We start from the raw sequence: 24,658 nt of genomic DNA on the forward strand, positions 1-24,658 counted from the left end.
AACGTCCTCCTGATGCTCCAGCTCCCCTAAGAGGATGGAAAGCTTACCAGTGGCCACCAGTGTGCTATCTTTGGCAGTTTCTTTAGCGTTTTCTTTCCTTTTTTTCTTTTTGGTACTAAGGTTTGAACTTAGGACCTTAAGCTTGCTAGAAAGGATCTCAACCCCCTCAGTCACATCTCCAACCCTTTCTGGCTTTAGTTATTTTAGTTATTTTTTTCAGAAAGTATCTTATATATTACCCATGCTGCCCTGAACCATACCTACAGCTTCTTGCATAGCTGGGATGATGGCTCTGGACCACCATGCTCAGAATATAGATTGAGATGGGGGCCTCGTTATCTTTTGTGGGGGGATGGCTTCAAATCATAATCCCCCCAATCTCTGCCTCCCAGGTGGCTGGGATTACAAGAGTCTAACAGTCCTGGTTTTTCCATGCACCTTCTGTTATTTACCCATTTGATGTCATTGACTCATTCAGCATCATTCACTTACTTGCCAAATGATTATAGCCTAGTAGATTACCCAATCCCTGATGCTTTTATAGTAACACATTGATATTAGACATTGATGTTTAGATAGAAGCTAGGGACCCATAGCCTGTCTACCCTGTGTCACATTTCAAGGCTTTGGACAATTCAAAGCACATACGGCCAGGTGCTGATGGCTCACACCTGTAATAATAGCTACTCAGAAGGATGATATCTGAAGATCACAGTTGGAAGCCAGACCGGGCAGGAACGTCTGTGAGACTCTCCGATAAATTACAAAAAAAAAAGAGTCAGAAGTGGTGCTATGGCTCAAGTGGTAGAGCACTAGACCTGAGCAAAAGAAACTCAAGGACAGAGCCTAGGCTCTGAGTTCAAGCTCCAGGACTGGCACACACAAAGCACCTATGTTCAGAATTAAAAATTACTGCCAGGAACTGGTGACTCATTCCTGTAATCCTAGCTACTCAGGAGGCTGAGATCTGAAGATCACGGTTCAAAGACAGCCCAGGCAGGAAAGTAAGTCTATGAGATTCTTACTCCAATTAAGCACAGAAAAAGCTGGAAATAGAGCTGTGGCTCAAGTGGTGGGGCACTGGCCTTGAGCAAAAGCAGCTCAGGACAGTGCACAGGACCCAGGACCAGTGCCCTCCCCCCCACCCCTAAAACCCATAAAGACTATGTTTCTATTCTAAATATGCTTATTTCAAGGATTACAAATAGCATAGAATCCAACTCCACTCTTGACACGGCCAATTCTAAAGAGAGAAAACTGCTCAAGGGGCTGTTGATACCCTCCTGCCAGGTTTTCTGGGATCTACAGATTTGGTGTTACATGTTTCACTGACTCTAAAGAAAGCCTGCTGACTGGCAGACTTCAGGATTTGTACAGCCTGACATGTCAGCTCCCCTCCCCAAATTGCCTTTCAGCTTTGACACACCCTACCGACTCAATTCACCTTCGCTTTCCTGTTCATCGAAATCCTTTCTTGGCTTGACACTTCTCCCTGTCTGCTTTGAAAGCTGCCATGCACAATGCTTGTTCTATGCAGCACATCCCCAGAGATAACCCACTGCTGGGGAGGGGTGCTAGCTAGGTGCTGAGAGACCCGGGAAGTGTATGTCACACTGGAGATCATCGAAGCCAGGCAGCGCCATTTGTTTCTCCAAGGTGCTGCTACTGCTACCTCAGCCTGTCAGAGTGTCTACAAACAATTTGCACTTCTAGAGTGGCATGATCCCAGGAGGTAATTAACAATCCCAGGAAACCAGCTTTTTAAAAGCCTCTAAAAGCAACAGAGATGGAGCCACTGGGGGTGAAATAGAATGGCCGCCCTTCCTCTGGCATTGTAGAAGACACCTGGCTGACTCCTGGGGAGGTTCAGTGAACACACAGCCTGGCTCTATGTAAGTGGCTCAATATGTGTTAATTAGAAATCAAACCATCATCCTCATTGGTTGCCCAGTTTTCTGAACAGAGTGTGGAGGAGGGGTGAAGATCACAGGAGTTGGAGCAGAATTCCTAAGGACCGCAGATGTCATACCATTTGCCATGGCAAGGTGGAAGACCGCGTTGACCAGCATGCCACCCTTCCGGAAGTGGTCACTCATGTGTTCTAACCAGTTGGCATCCAGGCTGCTCCCCGCCTGGCCGTTCTTGGAGACCCGGAGAGGAATGGTGACTGGATAGTACTGTCGGCACTTCGGATGACTCTTCGGTCTGTTGAACAGGGCGAAGATCTCCATTTCTGTGAGATACGTAAAAAGGGTGGAGAGAAAAGAGGTCACTTACCTTGTGAGGTTTTGTGGACTTTTCTCAGGAGCTCATGACACTGACAATGAAGTTCCTTTTTGTGCTGGTACTGGGACTTGAACTCAGTGCTTCACATAGTGCTCCACTTCTGGCTTTTTTTCCTGGCTAATTGGAGTCTCACAGACTTTACTAAGCCCAGCCTGGATTTGAACCATTTTTCTCAGATCTCAGCTTCCTAAATTGTTAGGATTACAGTGTGAGCCCCAAGTACCAGGCTTAATAATGAAATTTCTAAGGCTGCATAAAAAATAAATACAAGCCCATTGCAAGTGGTAAACTGAGGCTGCCTCCAAATGACCAAGGGCCTTAAAGCTGGGGCTTCAGATGAAGGAGCCTGGGGCTTTGAATCTGGGCTATGCTAAATAGCTATTATCTGAAATAAATGTGTAGTTAAGCATTTGGGAAAAGGACACAGTAGACCTTTCTAGAAATGCATACAACAATGTACTTTGGAAGTAAACCCCTTGGTTGAGAGCTGGTCTTAAAAACAAATGCACAGAGGCACATAAAACAAAAATACGGCTCTAATTCCAGGAACCTCAAACACCCCTTGAACTCACTATTTATAAACTGCACTGGTGTTTCCTGGGGCCGAACCCATAATACTTAATCAAGTACATCAAAAATACATCGCTGATATGTAAAAATAACTATGTTCCCGTAAATGAGGGTTTCTGCCTGGAGTGGCAGGACGGCTCAGTCAGCCATGCAGGCACCGGGGTGAGGCTGCAAGCTTTCCCTTTACCCACTTATTGCTCGGTTCTTCAGCAATCAATACCTCCTCGCACCCAGCAGCTGGCCTGTGCCACCCTGTGTGCTGCAGGGCAGGAGTTAGTAAATAGCTAGAATTTCAATCTGAGTCTGAAGGTCTATTTTTGTGATACGCATTTAGTCAAGCAATCAGAGCCGACCCAGCTTAACCAGCTTTGCTTCCACAGGCTGGTCAGGAAGATGCTTTGCTTTCCAAAAATACCTTGTGAAATCATTAAGAAAAATCCCCCACCCTTCTTTCAAATCAAAAACTTAAAAGGTCATAAACAATAGTTGACATTAGTGAAAGAAGACAAAGCACATTTGTGTTCTGGCAAGAGATACCTAAACCCCACAGCAGCTATTGCTCAAATTTCAGTAGTTCACAATTTTAATGCTATCTAAATATTAGCTGAATTGCTTTTGAAAATAAACCTTTCTCATTTATTTAAATAAATGTTTTTTTTTTTTTAATTTGTGGTTGTCAGTACAGGAGCTTGAACTCAAGGCCTCGCATTCTTGCTTGGTTTTTTCTTTCTTTCTTTTTTTTTTTTTTGCTCAAGGCTGGTGCTGAACTATTTGAGCCATACCTCCACTTCCAGCTTTTTACTAGTTAACTGGAGTTAGCTGGAGTTAATTGTCTTGAGGATTTTTCTGCCCAAGCTAGCTTGGAACCAATATCTTCTGATCCTAACCTCCTGTGTAGCTAGTATTATAGGCATGAACCAATGGTGCACAGTATTAAATACATGAATGTTAAAAAAAATGTTGCTTCATGACCTCAATGGATTAATGAGGGAACAAGGAGCATCACATCTGATGTTTCTCGTGCAGGCATGGCATTCTGGTAGAAAGCAAGTGTTCTTGCAGCCTGTCTGTCTGATGGAGCATCCGTGGAAACCTCAGCTCCATGAGATCTGCCATTACTAAGGTAAACTCAAGACAGCCATCCCAAGCCTTCCTAATACCTATCTTCAGACCCAGCCACCTGGATCTTGGACATCTCTAGCCTGGTGGTCACCACCCACCCCTTCAAATTACCTTCCTCAGTTCACCTGCCTGACTAAGGATGCCTTTCCAGCCACAGCCAGGAAATGCTTTCACACAAGGAAAGAGGTCCTAAATGTGAAGACAGCAACTCATGATTTAGACATACAAACTTTACATACTGAGTGACACCAAGAAAAGGTTTGCAATGGTGTGTATGAAGTCAAAGATTGGGACTCAGGCATGGAGGGTGGGGGGATCAGGTGTATGCTAGTCCTATGTGCCAAGGATTCAAATACAAGTAACAACTAAGGGCTGGGGACTTAGTTCAAGGTACATAAAACTCCTGCTAGCAAGCACACAACCCTGAGTTCAAACTCCTCGACTGTATAGGTAGGTAGGTAGGTAGGTAGGTAGGTAGGTAGGTAGGTAGGTAGGTAGACAGGAAAATAGACCCTACAGGTTTTACACATGCAAGCAATTTACTTGGAAAGAGATGCTAGGAAAGAAGGAGGGAGGGAAATAGTGAGGAGAATGAGCAGCTTCCTACAAAGAAAATGGGGCTCAGCCCTATGCAGGACCTTGACACCATACAGAACACACACAGACAAACCCACTGAGGACAAAGAAGGTACAGTATTTCTCCTCCTGGGTCCCAGGTCACTCCTGAGCCATTCATTCCATGTTTCTGGAATCAATGTTCCCATTTCATGACCACATGTGAGTTGAGAAGCCGAGGAAGTGGTTGGCATTTACAGAACTTTCCACAGATGACCCTAAGGCAGCTCAGAGAACCATTGGGTCCCTATGACCTGCGACCAGAGTGCAGATGCAAGAGACTGAAGATGTCCCAGCTGGTGCATGGGAGGAGAGAGTGGGGATTTGTAAGTGGCCAAAGTACAAACACACATGGTAGCATTCAGCTACAAAGAGCAGTCCCCTGCTTGCAAAGCAAGACCAAAGCACAACTTTGCCAGTGTAGAAGGGGAGGGCCCCCAGAAGTGAGAACACTGGGGGTGAGCGAAGGGAGACAGTGAGACAAGGTAGACAGTGCTCACAGCACCCCTGCTTTCCCGTCTCCATCCTCCCCAGGGGGCAGGACTCAAGCCAGAGACAGAAATACACCTTTCAGGAAGGAAAAGGAAATGCTGTTGGAACGAAGAGCCTCCCAAGCATTTGTGGCAACAAAATGTCGAGAGAAACCTGACTTCAGCTGCATAAGCCTTCAGTAAACGCCTCTGTCCCAGGCTCTTCTTGGCCACAGTCCTCTCTCCACGCACATGGAAACCAGCCAGAAGCAACTATCCAGACAACTATCAAGCCTTGATGTTTTCTTTCTTTTTTTTTTTTTTGGGTCCGGTCGTGGGGCCTGAACTCTGGGCCTGGGCGCTGTCCCTCAGCTCTTCAGCTCAAGGCTAGCGCTCTACCACTTGAGCCACAGCGCCACTTCCGGCTTTTTTCTTTTTGCTTATGTGGTGCTGAGGAATCGAACCCAGGGCCTCGAGCATGCAAGGCAAGAGCTCTACCACTGAGCCACCTTCCCAGCCCAAGCCTTGACGTTTTCATATGAAGATTCTCAGACTTATTTTCTCACATAAGCCAGGATGGACCAGGCATTCCTAAAAGAAAGCCTGAATTTCCTTCTATGTTCTCAGCTGCTCTGGACCTCTGGACCTGAGAGGGAAGATTTTTTCCAGCTATGGGACAGCAAGTCCCAGGGGAGTGGCTGAAGAACCACTGTGGAGGGCACCCAAGAGAAAGAGAGTATGATCTTGCCCAACATGTGCTCCTCCCTTCGCTTCTTTACATGTTCATGTCCAGTATGAGGACACTAGAAGGCCTAGAGAACCTGTGGCTTGAGGCTGGGGCCGGATGGGTGTGGTTGGCTGATGGCCCCATCAATTTGGCCCTTCCAAAGAGGCTACAGGAAATAGGGAGCAAGTCCAGCTCAGAGGCCTGTGCTTGGGTGTCAGGACTTAGGCTCAAGATGGCAATCTGTATCCTGTCTGCAGATGTGACCCTGGAAAGCCATGACTTGAGGGTGAGCCACAGAGACCAGTTGGGACTTGGCATCCAAAGAGACCTCTAGTCTTTTTGGAATCCCAGTGACTGTGAGGCTCCAGATGAAGAGGAGGCTGGTGAGCTAGACATGTTGGAGAAAACAGATGGGAGTCAGACACAGGTGGGTGGCAACTGGTCTGCTGAGGTCATGGACATGAAAGCCTTCTATTGGGAAGTCCGGCCTGTGGGTACCATGGTGGGAAGGGATGGCAGGAGGGCAGAAGGCCCTGAGGCTACTCCATCCAGATCCCGAATCCTGGAGAAGGTGGCTACAGGACCCCATCAGGCCGGGCACTAATGGTAGGGCACCTCTGAGCCTGGCACCAGGACAGTGGGTAAGGCAAAGAGCAGGAACTGTTGTGATCTACGGAAATCTACCTGTCCAGGGCCCATATGATCATATGACCTTCATCACCTCAAATCATGTGAGGTGCTCCTTGGCAGCTTTAAGTAGATCCCTCAAAATAACAAACCCTGGGCCCTTTCCTCAATCTGACAAGAGACTAAATTCACCAGGACATGGGAAAGCAAGCACTGGTAGCCATGGGTTAGGGCCATTTGTTATTGAAATGAGAGAAAGGCTGGAAGGATGGCAGCAGGGGGCAGGTGGCTGGTCTAGGGAGGGAGGCAGAGTCACAGGATCAAGCTGGGCATGGGGAGGGGCAGACACTGGCCCAAAGTAGGAAGGAAGCCTGGCACCTGGCCCCGTACCATAAGCTAACACTCAAATATGTCTACTGAGCAGAGTACACTCAGCCAGAAATGCAAGTGGCAGCATGGCCCTGGCTTCTGGCTGGCATACCTTAGCCATTGGAAAGGCCAGGCATGAAGGACTTGTTATAATCATTTTGTGACAGTGACAACCAGACTTTGCATGAACCGGGCCTTCTTGCTTCTCTGGTCAAGGCTAGAGCAACAGTAATACTGAGGCTGTTCCCCATCTGAACTCAGGTATGGACCTCAGGATATTCTCCCCAAATAGGAAGTCAAAGTCAATGAGCAGGAAGAGAAACATGGAAGGCAGAAGTGTGGGACCACATAAAGGGACAGCCTGTACTGCTTCTGATGGAGACCCAGGGAAAGGCCCAGGTGAGTAGTGGCTGCCTAAACTCCTCTCCCCTACACCTCCTATATAGGAAACAAATTAACCAAGGAAAATGAGAGGAAGGAGGGAGCTTCCCTCTGGATGTTTTTAAATTGTCTTGCTATGATTGCCTATTTAAGCCCGCCTGGACCTCTTTAGGGGGCCCTGGGGGAAAGGCAGGCTGAGAGCTGAGCGAGATGTGGGAGGGGCAGCTCTGTGAGTGTGTGTACTTGTGTGCATGCATGCTGTGGGATGACAGTGATGGTGAGCGGACTTCCCAGGGAAGGAAATGACAAGACGCCTTGGGAAAACAATTAGAAGCCAGAATCAGGTGAGGGCCATGACCCACAGGGACTTGGGAGTCTGTCTTTCATGGAGGCCAAAGGTTCAAACCGTGATAAAGAAATGGTTAAGGTTGGGCACTGGTGGCTCACACCTGTTCTCCTACCTAATCAGAAGCCCCCAGGGTTAATAATTTCCCTGGAGTCAATCATGAAAGGTAAAACATCTAGAAAGTTCTGGAGTGCAGGTACACTCTTGAGGGAAGCTCACTATTAACTGTCTCCTTCTCAAGGCCAGGGTTTAAAGGGGTGGTGGTCAGGAGCCAGGACCTCTGAACCTGTACTCAACAATAAAGGTTCAAACCAGTGAATCTTCAGTCCAAGTGGGCATCTTCCTGAGCATCTCCTCGGAAGCTACCGCTCTTCACTGTGTACAAAGCTATATTGCTCAAGACAGCTGCCTAGCTAGAAGGTTCCTGAATGTGTCAGTCCCCCTTTATTTTTAGAGGTACTAGTTCTGAACTCAGTGCCTTATACGAGCTAGTTAGGTCACTTAAACCACACCCCCAAATCCTTTTGATTAAGTTTTCAGCTACAGTCTCATGTTTTTTGCTGAGATAGGTCTCAGACCATGATCTTCCTACCTCTGCCTCCCACACTGCTGGGATTATAGACATGTGACACTATGTCCTGCCCTAGAATCTAGGCTCTTAACCATTTGATCTTCTTCTCATAACTCCTTCTCATCCACAGGAACGATGGCTGGCCTAGACCCTCCCTCTCACTGTGGCATACGCCCAGATTGCAAAGAAAGGCTTCTCAGAGGTTGATCCTCCTTCTCAGGACTCAGAACCCTCAGCTACCAAGCTCAATGAGGAGATAGCACTTCTGCATTAAGAACAGGACACCGATCTGGAGGCACACATTGGTCTAAATGTACACTTAGCTCCTCTGAAGGAAAGCAGAAGTCTACCTCAGTTCAATGAAAACCAACTAGATTAGAGCTCTCCTTCAATACATATCGAAGAAGGCCCAAGGCCTCAGTTAAATGGTTGTTCTAAGCCAGGCGCCAGTGGCTCACACCTGTAATACTAGCTACTCAGGAGGCTGAGATCTGAGGATCGCAGTTCAAAACCAGCCTGGGCAGTAAAGTCTGTGAGACTCTTATCTCCAATAAACCACTAGAAAACCAGAAGTGGCACTGTGGCTCAAGCAGTAGAGTGCTCGCCTTGAGCTGAAGAGCTCAGGGACAGCGCCCAGGCCCAGAGTTCAAGCCCCACGACCGACCAAAAAAAAAAAATAGTTGTACTAATACATCCTAGAATTTAGGCAGCTCTATAATCTTTTCCTCTAAGGAAGTTTGTAATTAAGTTCCTCGAATTGGCCATTCAATTAATTTTCTTCTCAAGAAGTACTAATACAGGGCCAGGCGCTGATGGCTCATGGCTGTAAACCTAGCTACCCAGGAGGCTGCGATCTGAGGCTTTGGCTCAAAGCCAGCCCAGAAATGGAGCTATGGCTCAAGTGGTCAAATGCTAGTCTGGAGCAAAAGCAAAACAAACAAACAAAAAAAAACAGAATAAAAACTCAGAGAAAGAACACAGGCCCCGAATTCAAGCCCCAGAACTGGCCAAAAAAAAACCAAGTACTATGTAACCAAAAAAAACCACTTTCACTGTCTTTTATGCTTAGAATACCCAATGTCCCTTATCATTTATGAAAGACCAATTCCAAGTACAAGTAAATGAACAGCGGCATCCACCAGGAATATGATGCAGAAACACATAAACCAAAAGCCCTCATGAGGCTGTAAACCTGTTCATCTCCCAAAAGCCCAAAGAGACGGGGCCGATGACTACATGCTGGGTTTCCAGGTAAGAGTAGAGAAAAGGGAACTGTTGAGAGGGTAATGAACAGTCTTTGCTCTCTGTCAACCGAGGGCCTCAAGAAATCTTGTCAGAGGGTAGGGGCTAGGCCCACGTGTGTTCACGTGCCAGCCCTACCAGTCTGGGTAACGTGTTTCCTCTCTGAAACTAGACGATGGGTAATAATAGAGGCCCAGCCACATCATAGGGCTCCATGGGGAATTAAGAGATCAGTCACTTAAAAAGTGTATTGGCACAGCGCCTGGTACTCAGGAAGTATTAGTTAATGGTGGCTATATGATTGTTGTTGTAATCTTCCTTATGATGCTCAACCCAAGGAGTGTGTGCCAGGGGCCACAAAAGCAGGATTAAGGGACTCCACATATGAAGATCAGGATTAGGGGACTCCACACGAGAGTGAGATTAAGGGGCTCCACAGAGCTGATCTGAGCACAGGACTGAAAGAACTCAGTGAAGAATCCAATTCAGACCTGACACAAGTGAGATCCATGAGCCTCTGCTCTCTCCAGAAATCCCAACTGCAACAAGGAAATAACCGATGGCCTAGATAACTGCTTCATAAACTGGGCTGCTCTCTCTACACTCTATTTCCCTTTCTGTTCTCCAAAGAGGCCCTAGGGAGCACTGAAATGCTGTTAGCCTCTCTAAAGTGGGTTCGAACTCTGGGCATAGACATACTTACTCCCCGAGGGTCCATCTGAGGGGTCACCTTCTGGTCCATCCAGGCTTGACCCCTGCAGGGAAAAGTCTCCACCCTCGCCCTCTCCCAAAGGTGAACTGGAGTGTTGGGCATGAGATGCCTCCTCTATAGGGCCCGGGCTGGGTTCTGGGCTTCCATCCAGCCTTGCGGGAGCAATATCCACATCAGCAGTGCCCAGGTCCTCATTCTCCAGCGCTGCAGGATTGCCACATGTGTTTTCTGCATCCCTAGCAGGGGGCGTAGGGAGGCTGCTGCCCACTGATTTCGCAGGAGCATGGTATTGAGGAATAACACCTACAAACTTCAGGCCCCGGCTTGCTGCATCCTGGACCTGGGAAGGAAAGGAAAGGAAGGAAATAGGGTGAATATGATGGCCCATCAAAGCAACAGTGGTGGCTGGGCACCTCTGGAAGGCCTGAGTGCATAGTATTACAGTGTGAAAACATCCCCCCGCCCCCCTGGTGGGGACAGGCAGGCTGGCTATGTCTTACCTGATGGAAAAAGAAGGCACTTGGCTCACCCGGGTTGGTATCGCCACTGCACTGGTCCCTATTCTATTCTATTTTTTCATTCATGGTTCTTTAACACAAGGTCTATGTAGCTGAAGCTGGACTTGAACTCACTGTGCAGAAAAGGCTGGCCTTGAACTCCCAATCCTCCTGCCTCAGTTGCCATAGTACTAGGATCATAAGTATGCACCACCACACCAGGCCTTTTCTTTTTTTTTAAAGAGGCCAGAAAAAAGGTTCTAAAACAATAAAGTCAGAGTTCAAAAGAGGAAGTTCATTTTCAGTAAGACTTTACTTCTTTGTTTCTTTTTCTGATAAATCACCTACTTCCTACCATGGGGCTCATGCACAAGTCTATGTAACTGCAGACTATACATGGCATCTTAGGACCCATAAGACTTTTTGGTTTTGGTGGTACTGAGGCTTGAACATGAGGTCTCATGCTTACTTCACAGGGAGCTCTATCACCACCTTGGTCTTTTCTTGCTTTAGTCTCCAAGGGTCTAGCCTCAGACCATGATCTTTCTGCCTGTGATTTACTGTATAGCTGGGATTACAGGCATGTTTCACTCTATGCTCAGCTTGGGGACTGAGGTAGTCTAGCCAACTTTTTGACTGGCCTGATTTCAAACAGTGATCTTCTCAACCTCCACCTTCCCTGTAGCTCTGTAAGAGCTTCCTTAGTAGTAAAAGCTTCCTTCTTGAGATGGTAATTTTGGCAGAGTAGGTTGAGGGTGAAGGAAACCACACCTGTTGTCACCCTGGCCCCGAGCATTCTTAATGGGAAACCAAACAACCCTCAGGCCACAGCTCAGGCCCTTTAGCCCTATAAGTCCTATAGGTACACGGCACCCCCACCCTCAACCCCCAGATGTGGTATGGACATCCACAGTGTGTCCTGTGACACTCCAACTCTCTTTTTCTCTAAAAACTTGCCAAGACCATTGAATTTAAAGGTCAAACTTTAAGAGAAATACTGAAAGTAAGAGCCTTATAATAACATCAAGTGCCAGCCTAGCTGGAAGGAAGATTTTAGGGGACTTTCCCAGCAAGGATGCTGCAGTCATGTGACCAGTGAGGAGAAGGGCGGAGGTCTCAGAACTGCCAAATGAAGAAGGAGGTGGAGGTCTCAGAGCTGCCCAATGAAGAAGGAGGTAGAAAGCAAGCAATGAAATCCCAGAATTCAAAGCCAGGCCTGGCCTGGCCCTAAGTGAACAGAAGATCTCTTGGGCACAGCTTAAGGCCTCAGAGACACATATTTCCATGGTCATGCATGTGATAGCTTTTCAAGTAGAAAAACAACAAAACCCATAGTTATCAACCCTTTCATCCTGAAAATTCATTTTCCCACTCCTTCATAAATGATAGCCATCTATTTGAGAATGATACTGGAAAACTTCTGAAAGAGGACACAATAGCAAACATTTCAAAAGAAAAAAGCGGGGGGCCATTATAGTCAAGAACCTTAGGTTAGGAAAGCTACTGCCTACAAAGCATAGCTCCATGCTTCCTGGCAATATAGGCAAAAAGGGAAAGGCGATGGGTTTTGTATCCCCCAGGGGAGTATGGAAGCACCCCAGAACTGGCTCCTGGTCCTGTTACCTTCCTGCAAAGAGCAGTGACTACAGATGCCCCTCAGAAGCAGCTCCTCTGAGGATCCACAGGCTGTCCTTCCTAGAGGCACTAAACATCAGTGATGGGGTGAAGGTTTCTCAAAAGGTTTCTCAAAGCCCCAGCCTCACTGCCACTAGGGGCCACAGTGGGTGGTATCCGATTTCTGTATCTTTATTTTCTCATGTATAAAATGTGGGGAACCCTGCTTCTTTCACAGTTACCCTAAAGTGTAGGCACAGCACATATTCAGGCTGGCACAAAACAGGTCCCTGTGGTTACCATGCCTGTTTCAACCTCCTGTAGTACCATACCTCTGGGACCTTGCAGAGACGTCTGAAGACACCCAGACAGAAGAGTGGTGGCCTCAAGACACAGGCCATTTCCTGCCTTTTTCTCACCACAGGCCTAGAAGAATAGAGAGACTTGAGCCCTCCCCACTACAAACTGGACAACCCTGTTCCTTTGCAAATACTATCTAAACCTTTATCCTGTAGGCCAACAATTCTCAAAGTGCAGCAACTCCTACCTCAGACCCACGGAATCAGGTACTCTGGGGCTGGGTTTGACCAGCCTTGCAGGTGACCCCATGCAGCCTAATACATATGCATGTTCTAACGCATGAAGACTGGGTTACACTGTACAATTGGGTCCCTAGTGTTACAATGATACCCCACAGGAAGCAGGTACTTAACACCTGAGTGGATGGATGAATTAATGAATGTAGTAAATAATGAGTGAATATGTATAGGGCTTCTCCCTAAGAGCTCTTTAAAATTAAGACAGTGACAGATTAATACTTCTCAGGCTGAAACGTCAACAAGCATTTATGAAATTCCTGTGCTTGCCCAGACAACATTGTGGCTAAGTAAGGGGATAAAAAACAGGAGCCCTAACCCTCAAGAAGAGCCATCCAATTGTGAACAAACTTGAAAAATAATTACATTTGTGGAGATGGTGGTATATACCTATAACTTTAGCTACACAGGAAACAGAAATAGGAGGATTAAGGTCTAAAGCTAGCTGAGGGAAAGTTAGCTCAAGACACTATCTGACAAAAAAAGAAATCACATAGTATGTTTAAAACAATAACAATAGACAGACCTCTTGTGTCCATATCATGGGGTTCATTTCACTTAACATCATCTTTTTTGTTTGTTTCCTTTGTGTGTTCTTCCCCCTATGGTATATCCCCTGTTGTCACTGTGCTTGATTTTGGTGCCCTGTATCTTGTATATACATTTATCTAACATGGGGAGAGGAAGGGGAATAACAAAATGCTGAAATAAGAACACAGGATGACCCATTGCAACAATGATACCCACAGGACAGTATATTAGAAGTGAACTTTATAACTTCGGGTGGGGGTGGGGGTGGAAGAGGGTAGGTAGGAGTGTGGGAGGTGGGGGAGGGAAGGGATAGTGGGACAACACCAAGGGAAGGGGTAACAATGACCGACAAGTAATGTTCTCATTGCCTTACTCATGTAACTGTAACTCCTCTGTACAGCATCTTTACAACAAAATTAAAAGTTTAAAAAGACCCTATCTGAAAAACAGATGAAAGCAGAAAGGCCTGGAAGAGTGGCTCAAGTGGTAGGACACATTCCTAGAAAGTATGGAGTCCTGAATTCAAACCCAGTACTACAAAAAACAAGTTAATATGGAACAATTCACACTATATGGTAATGGTATTGATCTGGCAGAACTGGAGGTTGAACTGAGAGCCTTGAGCTTGCCAGGTGTGTTCCAGACCACTTGAGCAACGCCTCCAGTCGTGTACAACGCTAAGTAAAAAATCGAGTTTCTAAGCAGCGCATTGGGCGCTGATGTCTGTATAAGCTATTAAGGAGATCTGAGGGTCAAGGTTCAAAGCCATCCTATTGAAAAGTCTGTGGGACTCATATCCAGTTAACCAGCAAAAAGCTGAAACTGGATCTGTGGCTAAAAGGAGAGTGTATCAGCCTTGAATGCATATACACACACACAAACACAACCAAGTTTCTAAACTTTACACACACAGAATTTAGACAACTATGTTACACAAATACACACACAAATTATACACAAAAGCAGACTCTAAATGAAGACAATGGTATGTTTGGAGACTGAGGTGGGTTTTTTTTGTTTGTTTTGTTTTTTTGGGTCCGGTCATGGGGCCTGAACTCTGGGCCTGGGCGCTGTCCCTCAGCTCTTCAGCTCAAGGCTAGCGCCCTACCACTTGAGCCACAGCGCCACTTCTGGCTTTTTTCTTTTTGCTTATGTGGTGATGAGGAATCGAACCCAGGGCCTCAGGCATGCAAGGCAAGCGCTCTACCACTGAGCTACTTTCCCAGCCCTTGGAGGCTGAGGTTTTGAGGATTGTTTTTCCACTTACGTGTGATTTTGCAAACTGTCTTATTATTAGATATTTTTTAACAATGTAAAGACATTGAGAATTCCTCCATGAAAGTGGCAAGACCAGTAAGGAATGGGAACATCTCACAGAGACAAAGTGCTTATGGATAGCTGACTGGGAGGTTCATAGTTTCTCAGGGTGAGTCAGGCTGAAAGAGAGAAATTAATCCACCAAGACTGGGGTAAGGCAAATGGCAGAACTGGTGAGATCATGCTTCACCATAAAGCACTCAAAACCAACTTATTTTTCACAATATTGTGCCTGACAAAACCTATTTGGGGACTAATTCTGCCAGGAGGTTTTGAAGGTTATATGAGTTCACTGGATATATGAAGAAAAGAAAGACAGTCCATACAAAGGAAAGGAAAGTTTGTTCTGATCCAAAGCTTGATGGGATCTCACAGCTTAATGTGCTCAAGAAACTTCTAGAAATACTTTTGCAACATGATATGAGAAGTGGGGAGTCCCCAAAGATAAGGCTAGACTAGAATTCACAAGGATTGGAACACAAGTCAACACAGCCCAGCAGTGTAACTCTCCCCCACCCCCAACATTTGCACCGCAATAGCTTTGAGAATAGGGGAGAGTGGCGTCTAAGGGCAAAGTTCAAGAAATCCTTTAATATACCCATCTTTTATCTTAAACATCAGTGCAGAGTTCAATATCCTGTGCTGTGATTTGGCATATAGCATGCCAACCCTTTGTTTAAAAAAATAGCCTGAAGTTAAATGTTCCCTGCATCCCGCATCTTCATCTGCAGCTCAGCTCCCTTCCTTGGGGGAGATTCCTGAAAGTGGAGTTAATAGGTCAGAGGATATTAACTTTTCAAAGGCTTGGTGTAGGCTGCCAAATTGTTTACCAGAAAGGGTGAGTGGTCCTGTTTAACCAGAAGGCTGCATTTAGATTTTATAAAGCTCGATATTTGGCTTGACCCTGGGGCCTTGACTCTTCTGATGTCTAACCCAGTACAGCCATGGCCATCTCTCTTCTTTGCAATGTCATTTCACCGTGCTCAATCAAATCTTGTTTCTCATTCGTTCATTCATTCATTCACTCCCTTGATTAAAGCAATCTAAATGTGTAATTACAGCAGCACAATACCATATTCATCAGGGTTCATCCTCAGCCATCTGCTCTTCTCAACTCTCGTGTCAGTTACTCTGCACACAACTTGTTAGCCATTGGTCATGTTAATTAACTCCAAATTTCAACCCAGCCCTGACTCTCCCTGGAGGTTCAGACCCACAATGGCTGCTGAGTACAGGAGATGGTCCACACTCAACTTTGTCACTATGTCTTGAGTCACGAGCATCTTTGTCCCTAGCTCATGTGTCCACATTCATACCAGATTAAGCCTCCAATGGTTCTGCAACCCCACCATGGTCTGCACACCCCAGATCACACTACTTCAGACCTTCATTATCTGTAGGTGGACATCACCAGGACTTCATGCATGCTGAGGTGTCCATGAGCCTGCAATCTAATTGATATAGAAGACAAATGGAACTAATGGCATTAATTAATTAATTCTTCTACAAAGAATTGTCACATGAATTACCTTAGACCTTAAAGCAATACTTTGTAGAGGATAAATCTAGTTGAGAGACAATTATAGGCTTGGCTGGACTTCACAGACTTCATCAAAGGCAATGTCTGGGCTTCACTCAGAGTATGCTAATCCCAACTTGAGATTCTTCCATTTTTCTATAATGCTCCTCTGCTGAGATGCCCCTTTGAAAATTAATTCAAACTGGAATACATGCCCGTCTAACTTATCCTTGTTTCTACCTCAAACCATCCTAGCCAGTTGTTGTGATACCTATCCATAATCCCTGCCCCCAGGAGGCTGAGGTACAAGGATCACAAGTTCAAGACCAGCTTGGGCCACACAGCTGGACTCTGTCCAAAACCTCCCCAACAAAAAAATAACAACATCAAATACTTAAAAAAATTCCCAGTTTAGGGATCAGGAGTTTAAATATATAAGCATTTTAACTGATCTGAGATTTCATTCAATTACTCTAGACTGTGGAAGAATCAACTCCATGGTAACTCTAATCAGGATGTTATGAAAAAGGTTTATGTGCAAAATTTCAGCTATCTAAGAAGTCTCATTTGAATGTAAAATGTACAGCATATTTAGTTATATATTCAAGGAATCACTTGTATTAAAGCCAATGTGACACTGGGATAATACTAGACAATCTAAGATAATTGTCTGCTACTCCTTTTTAAAAATTTTTTTGGTCAGTTGTGGGGCTTGAACTCAGGGCCTAAGCACCGTTCCTGAGCTTTTCTGCTCAAGGCTAGCATTCTACCACTTTGAGCCAAAGTGCCACTTCCAGTTTTCTGATAGTTATTGGAGGTAAAAGTCTCATGGACTTTCCTGTCTGGGTTAACTTCGAACTGTGATCCTCAGATCTCAGCCTCCTGAGTAGCTCGGTTTACAGGCATAAGCCAACGGTGCCTGGCTTGCTACTCTATTTTCAAAAGGGAAAGTACAAGTGTGAATATGTGCTCTGTGATATACTCAGATATTTCTGTGTCTCAGAGCACACATGTGGGTCAGGGTGACAGCAGTTAGGGGAAGCTTAGAGTTATTAGGAAACAGTGTAACACAGGGCAGGAGTCCCAAAGGCTCTCCTGACAGGTGAGGAGAAATACATTGCCCACATCTAGGCCACACTAGATGCCAAGGGTAAAGGTCAGCCAATTCCAAGATCACTCTGAATCAAATGCAGAAGATGTCTCAGTTAATTTTATGTGTCATCTTGACTAAACTGGGGACTAGTTATTTAATAAAATAAGTCCAAATGTGTGACCACTTTCCCACAAGTGGGTGGCCTTAGATTGTCCTCCTTTATGTAGTGGGCCTTGTTTAATCAGTTGAAGGAGGAACAAAGTAACTAGGATTTTATCTGGTGTGGCCCCAGGCCCTGGGGCAGGGGCTGAAGTGAAGCAAGACTGCTTTCAGTGACTGCATCAGACAGGCAAAGCAAGCCTCTCCCAGCACAATTTTTGGGACTGCTGCTGCATATTGGGTAAGAAAGTCCCATCTAAAACTGGTGAACTTATTCTCTACAAGTTACAGGTAGTGTCTCCATGATGAAGATCACGCAATTCCTGTAACTAATGATCTAATTTCAATTAATTCAGATAAGGACTTAGGAGTGTAGCTCAGTAACAGAATGCTTGTCTAGCAAGTGCAAGGGCCTTGGTTCCTCTTCAGCAAACCCCCTCCACAAACTAACTCAGATAAAAGAATCAATCCCCCTCCTCAGTCACACCAGTCTCAGTCCAGTGCTCACTGACTACATTAAAACGAGAGACAGGTTCTGTTTGGCAGTGTTGCTACACAGTATGGAGAGTCACATCAAATACTGAATGAAAGAAATGGAGCTGGGCCACCGGTGGCTCACCCCTGTCATCCTAGTTACTCAGGAGGCTGAAAGCTGAGGATTGCAGTACAGAGCCAGAAAATCCATGAGACTCTTGTCATCAGCTAATCAGTAAAAAGTCAGAAGTAGAGCTGTGGCTCGAGTAGTAGAGCACTAGGCTAGCCTTAAGTAAAAAGCTATAGGACAGTGCCTGCATCCTTAGTTCAAGCCCCAGGACTGACCCATACACATCGATAAAAATGGACTTTTGAACCATGATTCCAGAGGCACATTGCATGGGGTTAAGAACCAAGACTCATATCGCAAAGACACCCTTGGTCAGCCCATTATTACCATCCTTACAACTCATGGTCCCCACTGGGGGGGTCTGTGGCCTGCACAGAGCGCCCACAGACAGACACACACTGCATGCCCAGGCCACCTCCAAAACACTGCCCTGGTCACGAGGCTTGCTTGAGTGTTTATGGTGGCGCTCTCTCTCTCTCTCTCTCTCTCTCTCTCTCTCACACACACACACACACACACACCCCACACATAGCCCTTCTCATCTTCTGACACCTCAGCTTTCATACAGCTTTCTGAAAGGCAGGCTCAAAAATAACACGGCTTCAGCTGCAGCTGAAGGCGCCCGTGGCTCTCTCTCACGAGTTAACACTTAGCTTCAGGAGCCCAGAGCTTTGCCAGACATTGGTGGGCATTTAATTCCATGAGGGGACATGAGGAAAGATCAAGTGCAGATGCTGTGGTGGTATTTTCTCTTCTGATGACAGAAAGTTCTCAGTGAGTCCTGGACAAGGAATCTGAAGATCTAACGCTCTGGACCCAGCTTTGCCATTTCTTGTTAAGTTACTGTCAGATCAGCTGATTTATCTGAGCCTCAATAAAATGAAGATGAAGATATCCAGCCACCCATCCATCCAACCAGCTATTCATTTGTCCATTCATTCATTCATTCATTGCAGCACTCCTTATTGAATACCTACTATTACGTGTTAGGCACAAGGTCCTGGGGACCTCACAAGCTGTTGGGGAGCAGGCACCATCCCTGCCGTCTTGACACTGTATGAGTTAATTCAAGGGGTAACTGAGAGATCCTGGAAAGCCAATTTACCTACCCCATCCTTCTAAAAGGATCTGTTCTCAGTTTGAGGGCCACTGTTTGTCCTTAGCTGCTTGGACAGCTGTGGTTGAATGGAAGATACCCATTGATTCACCTCTGTTAAGTGTGATTTGGAAGGAAGCTAGAGAAACGCTGTTTGAACTCAGTAAACCTGGACTCCCATACAACCCAAAGGAGGGGCTGGGACATAGTGCTAGGGGACACAGATGGGCTTCACTGTTCAGCTGCTCTGTATAGAGCAGGTATTTCTGGCAGAAGGAGGTATATATATATATATATATATATATATATTAGATAATATATATTATCTATTAGCGAAGTCCATTCTGTGACTTAGACTGGACCTGGATTTACACAATTCATGGAAAATGGAGTTCATTTGGGGATTAGAAATCAGTAGGACTGAAAAGGTGCTGTTAACCAGCCCCTTCCAAAGATCTTCAACAAGGTTTTTAGTGTCACCCCTAAATCAGTGAACAAAAAGGCCTCAACCATATCAAAATGAAATGAAGCCAGGTGCTGGTAGCTCATGCCTGTAATCCCAGCTATTCAGAGGCTGAGATTAGGAAGATCATAGTTCAAAGCTAACCCAGGGTAGAAAAGTAAAGTCCAAGAGACTCTGTCTCTAATCACAAAAAATCAGGGCTGGAGGTGTGGTTCAATTGGTAGAACATCAGCTAAATGAGGAAGCCAAACCAAACTAAGTTCAAATACCAGTACTTCCAATAAAGCCAAGTTCAATGAAAACACACAAGTGAAGAGTGAAACAAAGAGTTTCCTGTGAAGAATAAGCCAATGGTCTCTCAGAGCCGCCAGTGGCCCACAAGGGCAGGGTCAGAGCTGAGCTTAAGGAGACCTGGAACCAGCACCTCCAGCACTGGCAAGAAACTTTCTCCAAGCTTTAGCATGACTTCTTTTTGATATGTTGGCACCATTCTTCCTTATTATCTAGAACCAATTTTCTTCCCCTAGCAGAAAATAGAACCACTGCTAATTTCTGAGGTTTTCTGCTAGCAGGATAATCACTAGAGACAAAGTCTAACCTTTTTTTTTTTGTTACATATAGCAGAAGATTGCAAGGCACAGCACCAGTGGCTCACGCCTGTAATCCTAGCTACTAAGGAGGCTGAGACTTGAGGATCCCAGTGCAAAGCCAGCCCAGGGAAGGAAAGTCTATGAGACTCTTATCTTATTAACCACCAGAAAAGTGGAAGTAGAGCTGTGGCTCAAAATGGTAGAACACTAGCCTTGAGCAAAAGAAGTTAGGGACAGTACAGAGGCCCTGATTCCATTTGGGCCATGGAACAAGGAAGCTCTCAGGATAGTTATTTTGGGGCAAATATGTAAGTATTTATCAATATTTGTGTATCATGTAATGGGAAGTAAAATCTCCACCAGGATCCTCCCCTACTAACACAATGAAGAGAATATGGGGCAAATGTTATACAAGGCGATTGATATTCAAAGTAAACACAGCTAAGTAAATCCCTATCTATCAACAACATTGATATATTTCATCAAAATAGTTTTGTAACAGTGCTCTATTTATTTGCATGGACACGGCTTTATTTACTTCCCAGACAGTATCTTAGAAGAGGTCTGCTGAAGATGTTTCATAATGAGGTATGAAGGCACATGCCTACAATCCCAGCTACTCAGGAGGCAGACTTAGGTGGATCACAAATTGGAGGCCAGCCTGGACAATGACAGTGAATGCAAAACACGAGAAAAAAAAAAACCTTGGATGTGGCTCAAGCGGTACAGCAATCATGGCATGTACAAAGCCCTGAGTTTGATCCCCAGCACCACCAAAAGAAAAACAAGTTTGTTAAGTATGCTTTCTGCAATCCTCTTCTATGTTCCTCCCATCCAGAATAGTTTGTCCTAAAAGATGCCTAGCCAGAGGGACATGTCTCAAAGAGCTAACAGCTGGAAAATTCTCCATCCTTCTTCTCCCTCCTCTGGATACTGCTCAAGCAGAAACTGGCATGAATGCAGTTGCCCCTATTCAGATCAAGCTCCTGGCACAAACAGACTTTTTAGCCCAAGAGAATCAGTATCCTCCAGGCAGACCAGATGCATGGAGGGAAAGAACTGGCAGGAGAGTCACCACCTCCCACCAGAGCTGGAGACACTCAGCCTGCTATGAAGTTCTGTTGCATAGCCACAAAGGAAGCGAGTAAGTCAAACCTCAAACAGTTTGTTAGCAAAGCATTTAAGGAGACCCTTGTGATGTTCCATGGAGTGAAAGAATAACATGCCAGACTTTGTCTTGTTTTGTAGCTCCCTCAATCCATGGTTGGTAAAATCACCTCGCTCACGGGTAGAAATGGTTTGGGGAAGGATTTTTGCAAAGCTAGTAAAGCCATCAAAAATCACAGGGAGAAGAGCACATATCTGATACACCAGCCAGCCCGAAAGTCCACAACCACACAATGGTTCATATTAGACTCACTATTAAAAAGGCCAATTCACCTAATGCTCTATAATAACAATAGCGGTAGATGTTTCTTTTTAATCTTTTTGTTACAGATAGAAACCAGAGGCACAGAAAGGTTAGGGAACTTGCTCAAGGTTACACAGCAAGTAAAAAAGACAGGCAAGATCCACATACGGGCAGGCTGGCTCAGAGCCCACATTCTAACAGTCCACTGATGAGCATCTATATTCGTTATGACATGACCTCTGCTCTACACTGGGCTGGGAAATAGCAGGCCAGAATTGCTCCATTGAGTCTTGAACAGAGCCTGGATTTTCCACTGAGTGAGATGCTGTAGTGGTTTGTCCATAAGGCAAGGGATGCAGGAAGGGGTGGGAGACTGACAGGAGAGACAGCATCTATTGACTACAAGATGAGACACCACTGGTGACCTACAGTCCAAGGAGGACACACTTTGGAAGCCAGAGGCTGAAGCTATGCCTGGATGATATGGGTAGCTTGGGATTGCCCAGCTGGGCACACAGATGGCTGCTCTTTCTGGTCCTTTCTGCCCTGCCCGTAACCACTTCTGTCACCCACCTGTGAAGACCTCCTCTGCTTTCTCCACCCGAACCCTCCCACAAATGCCACATGCCTCCCAGACTCCCAGGCCACACCAAAGAAGTCTCAGTGGCCTTCTAGCTAACCTGCAATGTCTCTGTCCACATGTCCAGAGTGAGCTACCTGGAGTTTCCCCCTTCCTGGGCCCCTCCCCACCCCCTCTGCATCTTTACCTCCCAGAGATGACCCAAAGATGAAATCAAGGCCAGCCTCTGAGAACTGTATCCTCCATAAACACATCCCTCCTCTTTGACCATAGCATTAGTGGGGCCTGGCCAAGGCGAACCCCAGCCCTGGAGCTCACTTTTTTTCTTTATTTTTTTTGAGCTTGTAGCTCTTTCCACCCAACACACAGCCACATTCAAGTTGTGGAGGGGTGGAGGGGTGGGGGGTGGTAGAGCAGTGAGAAAGTCTGAGGAAGATCAAGAGGAGGAGGAAGAAAAGGAAGAAGTGGGGGAGGCAGGGAGGAAAAAAAGAAAAGGGAAGGGAGGGAAAGGGAGAAGGAATAATGAACAACAGCAGCGGGAATGAAGCTGCACCCTTGTACTGCCAGTCCCTTCCCCCCTTCACAAGCATGTGCACACACACACACACACACACACACACACACACACACACACATGCATGTCTCACTCATATCCCACAGCTGCTGGCTCATGCAACTACCACCCCTTGGAAACTCCCCACATCCTCTTCTCCTCTCCCCTCCACGCAGGCCCTCTGTGTCTATCAACAAAGTGGCCTGTGAGGCCTTGGTGCCTCTGCGGCCTGCCTGAGCCTCCAGGCAAGTTCCTGGCCCTCCAGGCCTTATCCTTGCCCACAGGAAGGTCCCTCTTCTCCCCTGTGCAGCCAAGGGCTTGTCACCTGGCTGGCCCGGGACCCTCCCAGCTCAGGACTCCAGCGTGAAGGCCTCACTCCTGAAGCCTGGGCCTTGGACCTTCCCGCCAGAGGAAATAAGGACTTGGTAGGAAAGCCCCAGAACCCGGCCTTTCACTCTGGCCATTCATCCCAGGACTTGAGAAGAGTCCAAAGACACTTCTTTCCAAGTGCTCTGAATGCAGTTTGTTTGGCAACTGAGCCCGTCTTCCTTATGGAAGTGACAGGACTAAGGACGGAGGGATCTTGGGAAAGTCCAGAAGATTCCCATCTGCAATAAAAACTACTAAAAGTAAAAAAAGAAAACCCACAAAACCCCAACAAAACGAAAACCTTCCCACATCCATCCATGCCATCTCCACATCACCAAATCCCACAGCCCCGGCAGTGCTCACCAGCTCAGACATAACTCCACGAGACAGACTTGATTTATTGTTCTATGCTTTGTCCCTGCCACCTAGACTGGTTTCTGGTATACAGTAAGTAGCAAGGGAACGTTTTCTTAAGTATGTATAGGTAAGAACTGAGTGCTCATGGATCATGCCTGTAATCCTAGCTACTCAGGAGGCTGAGATCTGGAGGATTACAGTCAAAGGACAGCAGTAACAAAAAAAAAATCTTTGAGAGATTCCATTCCAAAATACCCAGCAGAAAACCAGACTAGAGGTATAGTTCAAGTGGTAGAGAGCCAGCTGAGCAAATAAGCCAAGGAAGTGTGAGGCCCTGAATTTAAATTCCAATACTGCTCTCCCCAAAAGAGAGGTTATCCCCCAAACTGAAACTTCTCCAAGTGTACAATTTTAGTCAAGTCATCTGAGTTTGAAAATATGTTCCTTCGAGATTTTAAGAACTATATATCATGAGCTACTACCATCGCTCAACAGCAAGGAAACTGAGGCCTAAAGAAATGAAGGTTGCTAAAGTCCTGAGCGACATGGAAAGCAAGCAACACCATGGAAATGAAGTGCTTTGCAGGGCTCTAGTTCCTGTCCATCTCTTCACAAATCAAGTCAGAGTGTCCCCTCAGGAAAAAGCAAAGGGCAACACTACACTCCTTGCTAACAGCTTCTTCTTCTTCTTCTTCCCAAGGTCAAAGCACTCAGGACTGGACACTCTCATAAGCTATTCACTACCAAAGACCAGGAAACTCATTTGCTCAAATCCCCCCAAGCCAACAACTACAGTCCTAGAGCCACTGAGCTGACAATCCCAATTTTATACTTTAAGTAATCCCAGTGACCCTGGAATTACAAGCTGGGGGTTCAGAACCTCAAGGGCTTGTTAGGATTCTTGGTAATGTTCTGGAAAACCATCTTTAAAGCTTTCATGGAACTCAGATCTCAGCAGCATACAGTTAAACGGCGGAGGCGAAAGAACGTAAGTTTCAAGAATTTAACCAGGAGCAGATGTTTCTCTTCACACCAGGCTGCTTTGACATCCAGGATTTGTGACTTTTTTTTTCTTCCCACCATCTCCTGATTTACATAGGCTTCCAAAACATTAATGAAAGGCACTTTAACAAAATGTTGAGATGATCAGGTACTGCTAGGCTAGCTTTAACCCTTGGTTAAAAAAACCCTTTTCTATTCTCATGATTCCAGACCAACAAAAATACAACACACTCCTAATGGCACTTGAATTCCCATGGTAAACAAGGCAG

The 24,658-nt window shown here is 45.9% G+C and overlaps 1 protein-coding gene across 6 annotated transcripts in view; it reads right to left on the reverse strand.

Moving 5' to 3' along the window:
- The window catches only part of Rftn1 (raftlin, lipid raft linker 1), a 220,469-nt gene that overhangs the window by 44,617 nt on the left and 151,194 nt on the right, over positions 1–24,658 (reverse strand). For all 6 annotated transcript variants that reach the window (XM_013022176.1, XM_013022172.1, XM_013022171.1 and 3 more), the window contains exons 5-6: positions 10,030–10,378; positions 2,030–2,233 (exon numbers count right to left, since the gene is read on the reverse strand). In XM_013022176.1, the coding sequence (XP_012877630.1) occupies positions 2,030–2,233; positions 10,030–10,378 (553 nt within the window). The remainder of the gene's footprint in view (positions 1–2,029; positions 2,234–10,029; positions 10,379–24,658) is intronic.

The sequence above is a fragment of the Dipodomys ordii genome, unplaced genomic scaffold (genome assembly GCF_000151885.1).
Source record: "Dipodomys ordii isolate 6190 unplaced genomic scaffold, Dord_2.0 Scaffold60, whole genome shotgun sequence".
NCBI classification, from domain to species: Eukaryota; Metazoa; Chordata; class Mammalia; order Rodentia; family Heteromyidae; genus Dipodomys; species Dipodomys ordii.